The sequence below is a fragment of the Phyllobates terribilis genome, unplaced genomic scaffold (assembly GCF_046119375.1).
Source record: "Phyllobates terribilis strain yellow unplaced genomic scaffold, ASM4611937v1 Scaffold_7__3_contigs__length_470593459, whole genome shotgun sequence".
Lineage (NCBI taxonomy): Eukaryota > Metazoa > Chordata > Amphibia > Anura > Dendrobatidae > Phyllobates > Phyllobates terribilis.
In genome coordinates this window covers 135635632-135649675 of record NW_027362767.1, presented here as the reverse complement: position 1 = coordinate 135649675, position 14044 = coordinate 135635632, and the positions used below count along the sequence as shown (strand labels likewise).

The 14044-nt window shown below is 55.6% G+C and overlaps 1 protein-coding gene across 1 annotated transcript; it reads right to left on the bottom strand.

Annotated features, from left to right (window-relative positions):
• Positions 1-2985: 2985 nt before the first annotated feature.
• Positions 2986-10588, bottom strand: CHRNB2 (cholinergic receptor nicotinic beta 2 subunit). Its single transcript, XM_073639234.1, has 6 exons — positions 10375-10588; positions 10022-10167; positions 8680-8724; positions 8476-8585; positions 6177-7158; positions 2986-6071 (listed from the first exon to the last, which is right to left on the bottom strand). Exons 1-6 carry the CDS (start codon positions 10424-10426, stop codon positions 5901-5903), a joined length of 1506 nt encoding a protein of 501 aa, XP_073495335.1. The 5' UTR covers positions 10427-10588; the 3' UTR covers positions 2986-5900.
• Between the last annotated feature and the right edge of the window lie 3456 nt (positions 10589-14044).

The window sequence follows — 14044 nt, the reverse complement described above, 5'->3', positions numbered from 1 at the left end:
TGCAACATCAGACATTGGTACATATTTGTAACTCACCACCTACCATGCAGTCCCCCTGGTCTTCTCTCTGTTTTTCTTGGTCTCCTCCACTGGTTTTTCCTCCCTGAAGGCATCTCGGATGTCCTTAAGAAATCCACATTCCTCCTCCTCCACCGATACTCCAGTCTCTGCTCGCGGAGACCTCTGCCCTGGCAGGGAGGATGCTTCCCTTTCATCTCAAGCTCTGCCCCTCACTCTTCTAGCTTGGTCCAGCATGTGGGAGGCCATTGTCATCTTCCTCGCTTAGGACGCCGGCTGGCGGCTCTCCTGAAGCACCGTTCATTTCTGAGAACCACGGCTGGTTCTGAAACCTCTCCAAGTAGGGACCAACGTTTTTCTCAATCCCCTCCTGGAGGAGCACTAACCTGACAACCTTTTCTGTGAGGGCTTTAAATCTTTGGGAGGTCTTTCCTTCTTGGACCCAAGGGTGTTCAGGACCTGGACCTCATGCAACTCCTCTTTCAGCTGGGTAGGGGCTTTTCTGGCATCCTCATACTCCTGCAACATGGAGACCACTCGGAAGGAGAAGGAAACTACGGACTCACTGGGGACCATCTCCCCCCAGGATCTTCCTGCACTTCTACCTGGGGTACCCCTTTCTCCCTTTCCGGGAGGGAGATAAATAGTCACGGGGTTGGAGTAGCTAAGCACATTCCTCCTCACCCTTCCTGATCTCAATCCATCCTGGGCCACTTGCTGTTCTTCGCTGTCCCTCGTTGGCATAGACGAGGGACCAGAAGCCTGGGAAGCCATGCTGGCCTCACAGGAAGCCTGCCTCTCCCTAGGGAGAATAAAAGCAGACCACGTTCCTCTTCCTGGAGCTTCTGAGGCAGCTGTTACATCTAGCAGAGAGTAATAGATTGTAGTCACCAGCCCTACAGTCGCCTCACCTCTGTAACGGCTGATAACCGGGATTAGTAGATTGTAGTCTCCTATCCACCAGGAGATGTCCTGAGCATATCTTCTTTTCCAGGGGGGGGGGGTCAGCAGGGAACACCGGAACGTCTTATGACAAGAGGAGATGCAGGAGGCATGGGTCTGTCTTTGCCTTTACCTCTATTCAGTGATCACACTGATGTAGGGGCAGAGACCCTGATTCCAGGGATGTGTCACTTATAAGGCTGTGTGCTGTTGTTTCAATACAATCAGTGTTTTATCAGCAGGAGATTATCACCGCAGGACTAGGTCTCAGGTGATAGTCTAGGTGATCTGTGTAACCCCACCCACACCACTGATTGGCAGCTTGCTGACCGTGTACAGGGGAAGCTGCCAATCAGAGGTGTGAGCGGGGGTTATACACAGCTCAGCATTCTGAGCACTGCTACAGCTGCAGTAGAGAAAACAGGGAAAATATCAAAACTGCAGCAATCAGCCCACTGTGACATCGCTGGAATCAGGATCTCTGCCCCTACATCATAGCAAAAACCTGCTGATAGATTCCCTTTAAAGGGATAGTATGTGATTAGAAACGATGATACTACTGCTCAGCCCCATACTCTCACACTGCGTTGTTCAGCGGTTATACTGTGATAATTTCGTAACATCTCTACTTATTACTCCAACATCCTGCAGTTTTTGTTACAATGTATCAGTAAGGGTACTTTCACATTGCATTTAGGCACCCCTTCTTTTGGGGCTTAAGTCCGAACCCCCCGTAAAACAGGACTTGGACATATGCACTGACTGGGCCATAGACTATAATGGTGCCACTCTGCTGTGCATCATTTTCGGGTCCATCCGTCTCCGGTAGGCATACACGAGCAAAAACGATGCACAACAGAGTACACGTTTGCTCTGTCGGCACCATTATAGTCTATGGCCCTGTCATATTTTGCGGAGGGTTTGCACGAATGCCCCGACAGGGCCACTGAACGGGAGCCTGAGCGCAATGTGAATGCAGCCTAATAGATCTTTAGGAAAGTCAGCACAGACCTGACATTGTGACTTACCACTAGGGGGCGGATGACTTTAATATATGCAGTGATAAATCAATAGTTTCCACGCTGCCATCTAGTGGTGGCTGCAGGCACTTCAGCTACACATATAACTTACCAGTGCTATTCTGGAGACTATCTGGAAATGTTAACTCTTTAGACACTCAGTCCAACATATATTCTCCTAAATCACCCTCTGACATAATTACTAGTGATGAACGAGCATGCTCGGGTGTTTCCAGAGTATCCTCAGCGTGCTCGGGGGTTATGTTTTAGTTAAGCTGTGTGCATGATTTGCGACTGATTGACAGCTTTAATACGTGTGAGGAATGCTCGTTTCTTAGGCATTCCTCACATGTATTAAACCTGTCAGTCGCAAATCATGCACACAGCGCGACTAAAACATAAGACCCGAGCACGCTGAGGATACCTGGCGAGCCCCGGAGCATGCTCGACCAAAGGGTTAACAGAACATACTCGCTCATTACTAATAATTACCTATCAGACCCCCCCCCCCACACACCAAGCTCCAGCTTCTGTATAAAGCAATGTCTATACTATCTATGAGTGCAGTGTGTAGAGTCTCCAGTGTGTCCTATGTGATGCAGCTTCAGCCTGACTCCTGCTCGTGATAGGTCTCTCCCTGTCACATCTTAACAAGAAGGAGGGAGGCTGGAGTTGCATTACATAATACTCTGTGAGGACAGCAGATGTCACTGAGCTAGTCCTGAGTGATACAACACCATCCTCTTGGCACAGCAATAGGCTGCACTCAATATTTGGAAATAGTCAGCAATCCTAAAGAGAGAAAGAGAGAGAGCCCTCTGATCTCCTAAAATTTATGGAGAGGGTGCAGAGTTATTTTCTCAATATCAGATGAAACTATCCATATTACCACGGCTTCCACTCTGCAAACAATGAATTCTGGGAGATTTCAGCTGCTGACTTGTAGTGTTGTTAATGCTGAAATAATTTTCCCATAATCCCCCCAATGAAGCTTTGCTGTGAGACATTTGATACAAACAGTTTTCCTTTTATATGAGAACCTGCAGTGAATGGTGTTGGCCCGGCCCCTGAGGTTGCACATGGGAGGAGGAAGGTGGAGTTGAGGCTGACTGTGCTCCACTAAAAAAAAACTTCTCCTCCCCCTTTATAAGTAAAGAATAAGTGAGTCCCGGGCGCAGCGTCTCAGTCCTGGGGGTCAAGTAAAGCAAGTGATAGTTGAGCCACCCTGCCGGCGTACGTACGATACAACGGATGGGTACAGAACAGGTGAGGGGCGGGGGTAAGAGGTACAAGCCTAAATACATTGGTGCAAAGTGATCACTGTGACGGGAATCGTCACCAAAGGTGGCCGGGGAGCAACTGCACAACAGCCTGCGTATCTGTTCCTCACCCCTGTATTCAAGATCTGTGGTTGCTTTCAGTGAATGCAAACATTCTTCTATTAAGGGTGCAGCACACATCTGCGAAATACACAAGATCCAGCACCTCTCTCCTGTCTCTGACCATCTCTGACATGGAAATGCGTAACCCAAAAACTTCCCAAGTCAGTCTACTTCCCCCTCTGGTGTTTGCAACTGTAGCTTTGATTAATCAAGTTAGTATCCTTCGTCTCTGGCAGAAATTAATATAGTTCTATTTACGTTTTCCAGTCAATCTCCTTCCCCTTCTGGAAGTTATGAATCAAGTCCCCAGTTACTTCCTTAATCAGTCTCCTTCCCAAATGTATCTCCAGCTAAGTAAATTTAGTTCCTATTAAATTCCTTAAATCAGTCTCCTTTCCCCTCTGGCAGCTGAATTGATCTGTAAAAGGCCTAAAGTTAAAGATGACACGTTTCCTTAAAATTTTAGGCAAAAAAAAATAATATATATATTGTAATTTTTTACATTTTAAAAATTACAAAAAGGAAAATGGTCTGATGCAAAAGTTTTGGCACCCCTGGAGATTTGTGTGCTCAGATAACTATGACCAAAGTTTCAAACCTTACTTAGCTTGTTAGGGCTATGACTTCTTCACTATCATCGTTAGGATAGGCCAGGAGATGCAAATATCCCAGCTTTATAAAAACCTAATCTCCTCTAACCTTGTGCCAAAAAACAGCAGCCATGGGTTCTTCTGAGCAGCTGCCTAGCACTCTGAAAATAATGGAGGCCCACAAATCAAGAGAAGGCTATAAGAAGATAGTAAAGCATTTTCAAGTTTCCCTTTCCTCTGTTCGAAATGTAATTAAGAAATGGCAGTTACCAGGAACAGTCAAGGTCAAGATAAGGTCTGGAAGACCAAGCAAAATTTCAGTGAGATGCTCGTAGGATTGCTAGAGAAGCAAATCAGAACCCCCACTTGATTGCAAAAGACCTTCAGAAAGATTTAGCAGACTCTGGAGTTGTGGTACATTGTTCTACTGTTCCGACACACCTGCACAAATATGGCCTTCATGGAAGAGTCATCAGAAGAAAACCTCTCCTGCATCCTCACCATAAAATTCAGTGTCAGAAGTGCAAAAGAACATCTAAACACGCCTGATGCATTTTGGAAACAAGTCCTGTGGACTGATGGGGTTAAAATAGAACTCTTTAGCCACAATGATAAGAGGTATGTGCGGAGAAAAAAGGGCACAGAATTTCAGGAAAAGAACCAACCATTAAGCATGGGGGTGGATCAATCATGCTTTGGGGTTGTGTTGCAGCCAATGGCACGGGGAACAAAAGAGGATGGCTTCTACAAACGAATAATGATCCTAAACACACACGACAAAATCTACAATAGACAACCTCAAAGGGGAGCAAGCTGAAGGTTTTACAATAGCCCTCACAGTCCCCTGATCTGAACATCTTTGAAAATCTGTGCCTAGACATCAAAATAGCAGCACATGCAAGACAACCCAGGAATCTCACAGAACTGGAAGAATTCTCCAAGGAAGAATGGATGAAAATCCCTCAAACAAGAATTGAAAGACTCTTGTCTGGCTACAAAAAGCGTTTACAAGCTGTGATACTTTCAAAAGGGGGCGCTACTAGGTACTAACCTTGCGGGGTGCCCAAACTTTTCCATCGGCTCATTATTTTTTTTGTAGTTTTTAAAATGTAAAAGATGAAAAAACTTTTTTTTTTTTTTGCTTAAAATACAAAGGAAATGTGTCATCTGTAACTTTAGGCCTTTTAGTTACTAGTTTAGTAACTTGCTTAACTGTTGACGATAAAATACATTTTTACCAGGGGTGCCCAAACTTTTACATGCCATTGTATAATCCCCAGTAAGTACCTCTGTAGACTGATATTTGTACCATCAATTGTTATACGGAGTCTTCTCCGCCACACTGCAATGGCCACAGAAGCTCTGCTCCTCCACTAACAAGCAGAAGAGGGCCGTCAATCGGAATAGTTTCCAAGCCCTTCAACACTGCTTCCATTCACTGACAGCAAGCCTAAATCTGAACTATGGCCACAAAAATAACTATAGGTCTAGAAGAGGTAACTGAGCATGTCTGCATTTGCTTCTCAGCAAACCCGGACGTGGAGGACTTCACCTCTGAGAAGCAGGCTGTGGTGCGCGGCCCGCGCTCTGGGCGAGGAACAGGAGGCCACGACCCGTGGTTTGGGTGAAGAGCAGGCGGTCATACACCCGCGCTCTGGTACACGGACGTCGCAGCTTTTCCCTCTAGTGTTTTATTGCTTGGAATAAGAAGTGATTTCCCCATGACACGACATTCCCCTCCCCCCACGTTTTCGGGTTGTGCTGGGGGTCTTCAGTCTGTGCAGGGTCCATCCTTGGCAGAAAACCTCGACTAGTAGTGATGGAGGAGGCGTGTCGCCCCGCCCTGAAAGAAAGAGTCATCCCCCATGGGTTTGGCTGGAAGAGCATCAGTGTTATATGTCTCCTAATAAATAAAGTTCTCTCCATGTCCCGGTGCGTGGAAAGCCCCTTTAGTTGGAGGCGGGGGTCCCATGGTTCAGCTGTATTAACGTGTTTGATGTGTAGTTCTGGAAGAGCGGCTGCAAGAACATCCCGATCGTCCCGAAGACACAGACGAAGACGAAGATCCACAGGAAGAGACGATCGATCACCATTGCCACATACTTCCAGTCCTCGCTCACCTGCAACGGGCACAGAAATTATATCAGCACCGGGGGCAGGGCTGACAACCTCTCACACACGATACACAGGCTGGTTGTCAACAGTAATACATGGGTTACACTTACGCTCTGGTCGTCGTCTTCGCTCTTCATGTGATCGGCGATGAAGCGCACTCCATCCACCGCCTCCTCTAGACCGCACAGACACTGCCGCACCTTCCCCTGTCTGTCCCGGAAGCCGTTCACGCCCTCGGGTAATTCTGGGAGCTGCCCGCCGCCACCACCATATTTCTTCACCGAGGCTTGGTTGACATAACAAGTGCAGGATTTGGCGCTGTCTCGGAGGAAGAAGCTCCCGGTAGACTTCTCCTGGTTCTGCCTCTGCTGGCGAAGGCGCTGCCGGGCACAGTTTTGCCTCGGCTGCTTCATGAAGAGCAGGGTGGGTAGCTTGTCCAGGAAGACCACCTTCACCCAGGGCGGCATAGTGTGAGTGGTGGGCGAGCGGTGGTGCACATTGAGGACGCAGACGCTGGTGACGATCGAGAATGTGACAAGAACCATGGTGAACATTAGGTACTTGCCCACAAGCGGAACGTCGAGGGACGTGGGGGGCACAATCTTGGAGATGAGCAGTAAGAAGACGGTGAGGGCCAGCAGCACAGAGATGCACAGCGTCATCTTCTCACCACAGTCCGAGGGCAGGTAGAAGACCAGGATAGCCAGTGAGGTGATGAGGATGCAGGGGATGATGAGGTTGATGGTGTAGAACAGAGGCTTGCGGCGGATGATGAAGTCGTAGGTGATGTCCACGTAGGTGGAGTCCTCGGGGTTCTCATTCCTGCGCCCCGGCAGTGCAATGATGTCCCACTCCCCGCTGGGGGTGAAGTCGTCCAGGCTGGCCACATCACTCTTCAGCACCAGGTCCAGCTCGGTGCGGTCATAAGTCCACGAGCGGAACTTCATGGTGCAGTTCTGCTGGTCGAATGGGAAGTGCTTCACCTCGATCTTACAAGCGCTCTTATAGATGGCGGGGGGCAGCCAGAAGATGCTGCCGTCGTGCGAGACCACCGCGTTAGAGTAGAAGGAGACCTCATACATCCCATCAGCGCTAGAAGAGAATGACACAGTCAGTCTGAACCAGGGGCCCACAGAAACACCCGCAGTGACACATGAAAACCTGACCCAGGGCTGTCTGGTCTGGCAGGGTCTCAGCCCCTTTTAGGGGCCTGGTCTGGCAGGGTCTCAGCCCCTTTTAGGGGCCTGGTCTGGCAGGGTCTCAGCCCCTTTTAGGGGCCTGGTCTGGCAGGGTCTCAGCCCCTTTTAGGGGCCTGGTCTGGCAGGGTCTCAGCCCCTTTTAGGGGCCTGGTCTGGCAGGGTCTCAGCCCCTTTTAGGGGCCTGGTCTGGCAGGGTCTCAGCCCCTTTTAGGGGCCTGGTCTGGCAGGGTCTCAGCCCCTTTTAGGGGCCTGGTCTGGCAGGGTCTCAGCCCCTTTTAGGGGCCTGGTCTGGCAGGGTCTCAGCCCCTTTTAGGGGCCTGGTCTGGCAGGGTCTCAGCCCCTTTTAGGGCATGCCTGCACAACATACGGGCTGAATGCGGTCTGCGGATGAATGTTGTGTGGCCCGTGGAGCTGCCTGGGAGATGCCGCACCCTCCATTCTAAGTTCACGTCTTTCAGATGCAATTACATTTGCGGGGCCGTGACAGGAGCAACGCAACGCTCGTCAGCCCTGGCCCGAACGTGCATCTGCGTGATGAGGTCAGCACGCTGCTGCTGGTGCCGGGCTGCAGCGCTGGCAAGGAGGAGCGGGCACCGGTAGGTGCTCCAGGAGGAGCCGAAGATGAAGTGTGTTTAGTTTTTTGTTTGGTGTTACTTTCTAGGGGCCATTAAGGGGCAATGGGGAACACTATGAGGACCATTATGGGGCAATGGGGGGAGGGGATTGTGAAAGGGGGCATCGTATAGTGTACAGTGGGGGGAATTTATGCAGAGAGGCAGTTTGTGTGGGAACATTATGGATAAGGGCTGTGTGTGGGGAATATTATAGAGAGGGGCTTGCAAAGCATTTCCTTACTATTGTTATAGACATTCTATGAATTGTAGGTTCAAGCAATACAATTATATAGGGGGCTGACCTGACATTACAGTTGATCGCTGTACTAAGCTTGTGCTGCACTCAGTTCTGATCTTGTACACACGCAGCAATCCAAGACGCGCTTCATGGCTATATTAAAAATTCTGAGACTATAAAGAGAATTTGGCGAGATTTTGCTCAGTTTCTGCTCCAAAAACTCAGTGTAAGTTAGTTTATGTTCACAACTATTTTGCAAGCCTTGGGATTAGTTCAGTATGGCATTGCGGCCCTTAAACAAAAAAATGTTGTGCGCCTGCAGTGCTTGGGTGCCGCCTGCTGTCCCCGCGGGACTCACTTGTTGTACAGGACCACGTCCGGCAGCCAGATGTGCTTGGAAGGGAGACGCACTTTCTTCATGTTGTCGAACTCAGATGGTTCCCAGGTCAGTCTGTAATCCTCCCACTCCTGGCAGACAAAGGGTTAAGAGCACATTATAATCTCCATGGTATAATGCTCTAAATACAGACACTGATAATATAGTGATATCACTGCCACCTACCTGAGTCAGCCAGACATTCGTAGTCATTATCTGCTCCCGCTCATGCTGCAAAGACAAGAAGATCAGCGGTGACATCACTGAGAATGCCGCCTATCTATCACTAGAGATCAGCGGTGACATCACTGAGAATGCCGCCTATCTATCACTAGAGATCAGCGGTGACATCACTGAGAATGCCGCCTATCCATCACTAGAGATCAGCGGTGACATCACTGAGAATGCCGCCTATCCATCACTAGAGATCAGCGGTGACATCACTGAGAATGCCACCTATCCATCACTAGAGATCAGCGGTGACATCACTGAGAATGCCGCCTATCCATCACTAGAGATCAGCAGTGACATCACTGAGAATGCCGCCTATCCATCACTAGAGATCAGCAGTGACATCACTGAGAATGCCGCCTATCCATCACCAGAGATCAGCGCTGACATCACTGAGAATGCCGCCTATCCATCACTAGAGATCAGAGGTGACATCACTGAGAATGCCACCTATCCATCACCAGAGATCAGCGGTGACATCACTGAGAATGCCGCCTATCCATCACCAGAGATCAGCGGTGACATCACTGAGAATGCCGCCTATCCATCACTAGAGATCAGAGGTGACATCACTGAGAATGCCGCCTATCCATCACTAGAGATCAGCGGTGACATCACTGAGAATGCCGCCTATCCATCACCAGAGATCAGCGGTGACATCACTGAGAATGCCGCCTATCCATCACCAGAGATCAGCGCTGACATCACTGAGAATGCCGCCTATCCATCACTAGAGATCAGCGGTGACATCACTGAGAATGCCGCCTATCCATCACTAGAGATCAGCGGTGACATCACTGAGAATGCCGCCTATCCATCACTAGAGATCAGCGGTGACATCACTGAGAATGCCGCCTATCCATCACTAGAGATCAGCGGTGACATCACTGAGAATGCCGCCTATCCATCACTAGAGATCAGCAGTGACATCACTGAGAATGCCGTCTATCCATCACTAGAGATCAGCGGTGACATCACTGAGAATGCCGCCTATCCATCACTAGAGATCAGCGCTGACATCACTGAGAATGCCGCCTATCCATCACTAGAGATCAGCGCTGACATCACTGAGAATGCCGCCTATCCATCACTAGAGATCAGCGGTGACATCACTGAGAATGCCGCCTATCCATCACTAGAGATCAGCGGTGACATCACTGAGAATGCCACCTATCCATCACTAGAGATCAGCGGTGACATCACTGAGAATGCCGCCTATCCATCACTAGAGATTAGCGGTGACATCACTGAGAATGCCGCCTATCCATCACTAGAGATCAGCGGTGACATCACTCACCACGCTGATCAGTTGGGCCAGGGATACCATCAGCTGGACGGTGACCTGCTCGGATCCGTTGGTTGCAGGTCGGATCAGCTTGTTGTACCTGGACGGGTCCAGCAGGAATTCCACGAGCCGCTCCTCGGTGTCCGTGCCCATACTTCCTGTAATATATGTGACATCATGAGGTGTCGCCCCCTGCTGGTCACTGGACCATGAGCCCCTCAACTTCACGGAACGAACACGAACACACACTACAGTCCGCCTCTCTCCCCCATCAGTGTTACACAGGGGATGACACTCTGCAGCGCCCCCTCCCCGCCTCTTGCGGTTGGTGCCCGGGGTCCCCGGTCTCGGGCCCCGGTACTCACTGGTGACCAGGCCGAGCAGGCTGAGGTGCAGGACGAGGAGGAGAGCCGTCATCCTGCCGCCGCCTCACAGCCGCATGTGTCCCAGCCGCCGCGCTCTCCACACCGGCTTATTCCGCCGCCTGGCTGGGGCTCATCCTGCCGCGTCCTGGATCCAGGTACTGAGAACCCGGAGCTACTGCGCAGACTCCGGGGGGCGGAGGAAGAGGCGGAGGCCGCGGTGCGGGAGAGGCCAGAGCAGCGGCGGTGACGGGAGCAGCACGGTCACCTGTATGCACGGAGGAGGGGGCCGTCCCGTCACCTGTGCTCACGGAGGAGGGGGCCGTCCCGTCACCTGTGCTCACGGAGGAGGGGGCCGTCCCGTCACCTGTGCTCACGGAGGAGGGGGCCGTCCCGTCACCTGTGCTCACGGAGGAGGGGGCCGTCCCGTCACCTGTGCTCACGGAGGAGGGGGCCGTCCCGTCACCTGTGCTCACGGAGGAGGGGGCCGCCCCGTCACCTGTGCTCACGGAGGAGGGGGCCGTCCCGTCACCTGTGCTCATGGAGGAGGGGGCCGCCCCGTCACCTGTGCTCATGGAGGAGGGGGCCGCCCCGTCACCTGTGCTCACGGAGGAGGGGGCCGTCCCGTCACCTGTGCTCATGGAGGAGGGGGCCGCCCCGTCACCTGTGCTCACGGAGGAGGGGGCCGTCCCGTCACCTGTGCTCATGGAGGAGGGGGCCGTCCCGTCACCTGTGCTCATGGAGGAGGGGGCCGCCCCGTCACCTGTGCTCATGGAGGAGGGGGCCGCCCCGTCACCTGTGCTCATGGAGGAGGGGGCCGTCCCGTCACCTGTGCTCATGGAGGAGGGGGCCGTCCCGTCACCCGTGCTCATCATGGAGGAGGGGGCCGTCCCATCACCTGTACGCACGTAGGAGGGGGCCGCCCCGTCACCTGTACTCACGGAGGAGGGGGACGCCCCGTCACCTGTGAGCACGGAGGAGGGGGCCGCCCCGTCACCTGTACGCACGGAGGAGGGGGCCGCCCCGTCACCTGTACGCACGGAGGAGGGGGCCGCCCCGTCACCTGTACTCACGGAGGAGGGGGCCGCCCCGTCACCTGTACGCACGGAGGAGGGGGCCGCCCCGTCACCTGTACGCACGGAGGAGGGGGCCGCCCCGTTACCTGCACGCACGGAGGAGGGGGCCGCCCCGTCACCTGCACGCACGGAGGAGGGGGCCGCCCCGTCACCTGTACTCACGGAGGAGGGGGCCGCCCCGTCACCTGTACTCACGGAGGAGGGGGCCGCCCCGTCACCTGTACTCACGGAGGAGGGGGCCGTCCCGTCACCTGTGCTCACGGAGGAGGGGGCCGCCCCGTCACCTGTGCTCACGGAGGAGGGGGCCGCCCCGTCACCTGTGCTCACGGAGGAGGGGGCCGTCCCGTCACCTGTGCTCACGGAGGAGGGGGCCGTCCCGTCACCTGTGCTCACGGAGGAGGGGGCCGTCCCGTCACCTGTGCTCACGGAGGAGGGGGCCGTCCCGTCACCTGTGCTCACGGAGGAGGGGGCCGTCCCGTCACCTGTGCTCACGGAGGAGGGGGCCGTCCCGTCACCTGTGCTCACGGAGGAGGGGGCCGTCCCGTCACCTGTGCTCACGGAGGAGGGGGCCGCCCCGTCACCTGTGCTCACGGAGGAGGGGGCCGTCCCGTCACCTGTGCTCATGGAGGAGGGGGCCGCCCCGTCACCTGTGCTCATGGAGGAGGGGGCCGTCCCGTCACCTGTGCTCATGGAGGAGGGGGCCGCCCCGTCACCTGTGCTCATGGAGGAGGGGGCCGCCCCGTCACCTGTGCTCATGGAGGAGGGGGCCGTCCCGTCACCTGTGCTCATGGAGGAGGGGGCCGTCCCGTCACCCGTGCTCATCATGGAGGAGGGGGCCGTCCCATCACCTGTACGCACGTAGGAGGGGGCCGCCCCGTCACCTGTACTCACGGAGGAGGGGGACGCCCCGTCACCTGTGAGCACGGAGGAGGGGGCCGCCCCGTCACCTGTACGCACGGAGGAGGGGGCCGCCCCGTCACCTGTACGCACGGAGGAGGGGGCCGCCCCGTCACCTGTACTCACGGAGGAGGGGGCCGCCCCGTCACCTGTACGCACGGAGGAGGGGGCCGCCCCGTCACCTGTACGCACGGAGGAGGGGGCCGCCCCGTTACCTGCACGCACGGAGGAGGGGGCCGCCCCGTCACCTGCACGCACGGAGGAGGGGGCCGCCCCGTCACCTGTACTCACGGAGGAGGGGGCCGCCCCGTCACCTGTACTCACGGAGGAGGGGGCCGCCCCGTCACCTGTACTCACGGAGGAGGGGGCCGTCCCGTCACCTGTGCTCACGGAGGAGGGGGCCGCCCCGTCACCTGCGCTCACGGAGGAGGGGGCCGCCCCGTCACCTGTGCTCACGGAGGAGGGGGCCGTCCCGTTACCTGTGCTCACGGAGGAGGGGGCCGTCCCGTCACCTGTGCTCATGGAGGAGGGGGCCGTCCCGTCACCTGTGCTCATGGAGGAGGGGGCCGTCCCGTCACCTGTGCTCACGGAGGAGGGGGCCGTCCCGTCACCTGTGCTCACGGAGGAGGGGGCCGTCCCGTCACCTGTGCTCACGGAGGAGGGGGCCGCCCCATCACCTGTGCTCATGGAGGAGGGGGCCGTCCCGTCACCTGTGCTCATGGAGGAGGGGGCCGCCCCGTCACCTGTGCTCATGGATTAGGGGGCCGCCCCGTCACCTGTGCTCATGGAGGAGGGGGCCGCCCCGTCACCTGTGCTCATGGAGGAGGGGGCCGTCCCGTCACCCGTGCTCATCATGGAGGAGGGGGCCGTCCCATCACCTGTACGCACGTAGGAGGGGGCCACCCCGTCACCTGTACTCACGGAGGAGGGGGACGCCCCGTCACCTGTAAGCACGGAGGAGGGGGCCGCCCCGTCACCTGTACGCACGGAGGAGGGGGCCGCCCCGTCACCTGTACGCACGGAGGAGGGGGCCGCCCCGTCACCTGTACTCACTGAGGAGGGGGCCGCCCCGTCACCTGTACGCACGGAGGAGGGGGCCGCCCCGTCACCTGCACGCACGGAGGAGGGGGCCGCCCCGTCACCTGTACGCACGGAGGAGGGGGCCGCCCCGTCACCTGTACTCACGGAGGAGGGGGCCGCCCCGTCACCTGTACTCACGGAGGAGGGGGCCGCCCCGTCACCTGTACGCACGGAGGAGGGGGCCGCCCCGTCACCTGTACGCACGGAGGAGGGGGCCGCGCCGTCACCTGTACGCACGGAGGAGGGGGCCGCCCCGTCACCTGTACGCACGGAGGAGGGGGCCGCCCCGTCACCTGTACGCACGGAGGAGGGGGCCGCCCCGTCACCTGTACGCACGGAGGAGGGGGCCGCCCCGTCACCTGTACTCATGGAGGAGGGGGCCGTCCCGTCACTTGTACTCATGGAGGAGGGGGCCGTCCCGTCACCTGTACTCATGGAGCAGGGGGCCGCCCCGTCACCTGCACGGAGGAGGGGGCCGTCCGCCCCGTCACCTGTACGCACGGAGGAGGGGGCCACCCCGTCACCTGCATGGAGGAGGGGGCCGTCCGTCACCTGTGCGCACGGAGGAGGGGGCCGCCCCATCACCTGTATGCACGGAGGAGAGGGCTGTCCGTCACCTG

What these genes read in the sequence shown, in the direction of transcription:
- CHRNB2 (XM_073639234.1), bottom strand. Translation starts at nt 10,426, where the DNA reads ATGACGGCTCTCCTCCTCGTCCTGCACCTCAGCCTGCTCGGCCTGGTC. An exon ending in CGAATGTCTGGCTGACTCAG is followed by an intron (nt 8,586 to 8,679) that starts GTAGGTGGCAGT and finishes TTTGTCTGCCAG; the next exon opens with GAGTGGGAGGATTACAGACT. An exon ending in GCGAAGACGACGACCAGAGC is followed by an intron (nt 6,072 to 6,176) that starts GTAAGTGTAACC and finishes TGCCCGTTGCAG; the next exon opens with GTGAGCGAGGACTGGAAGTA.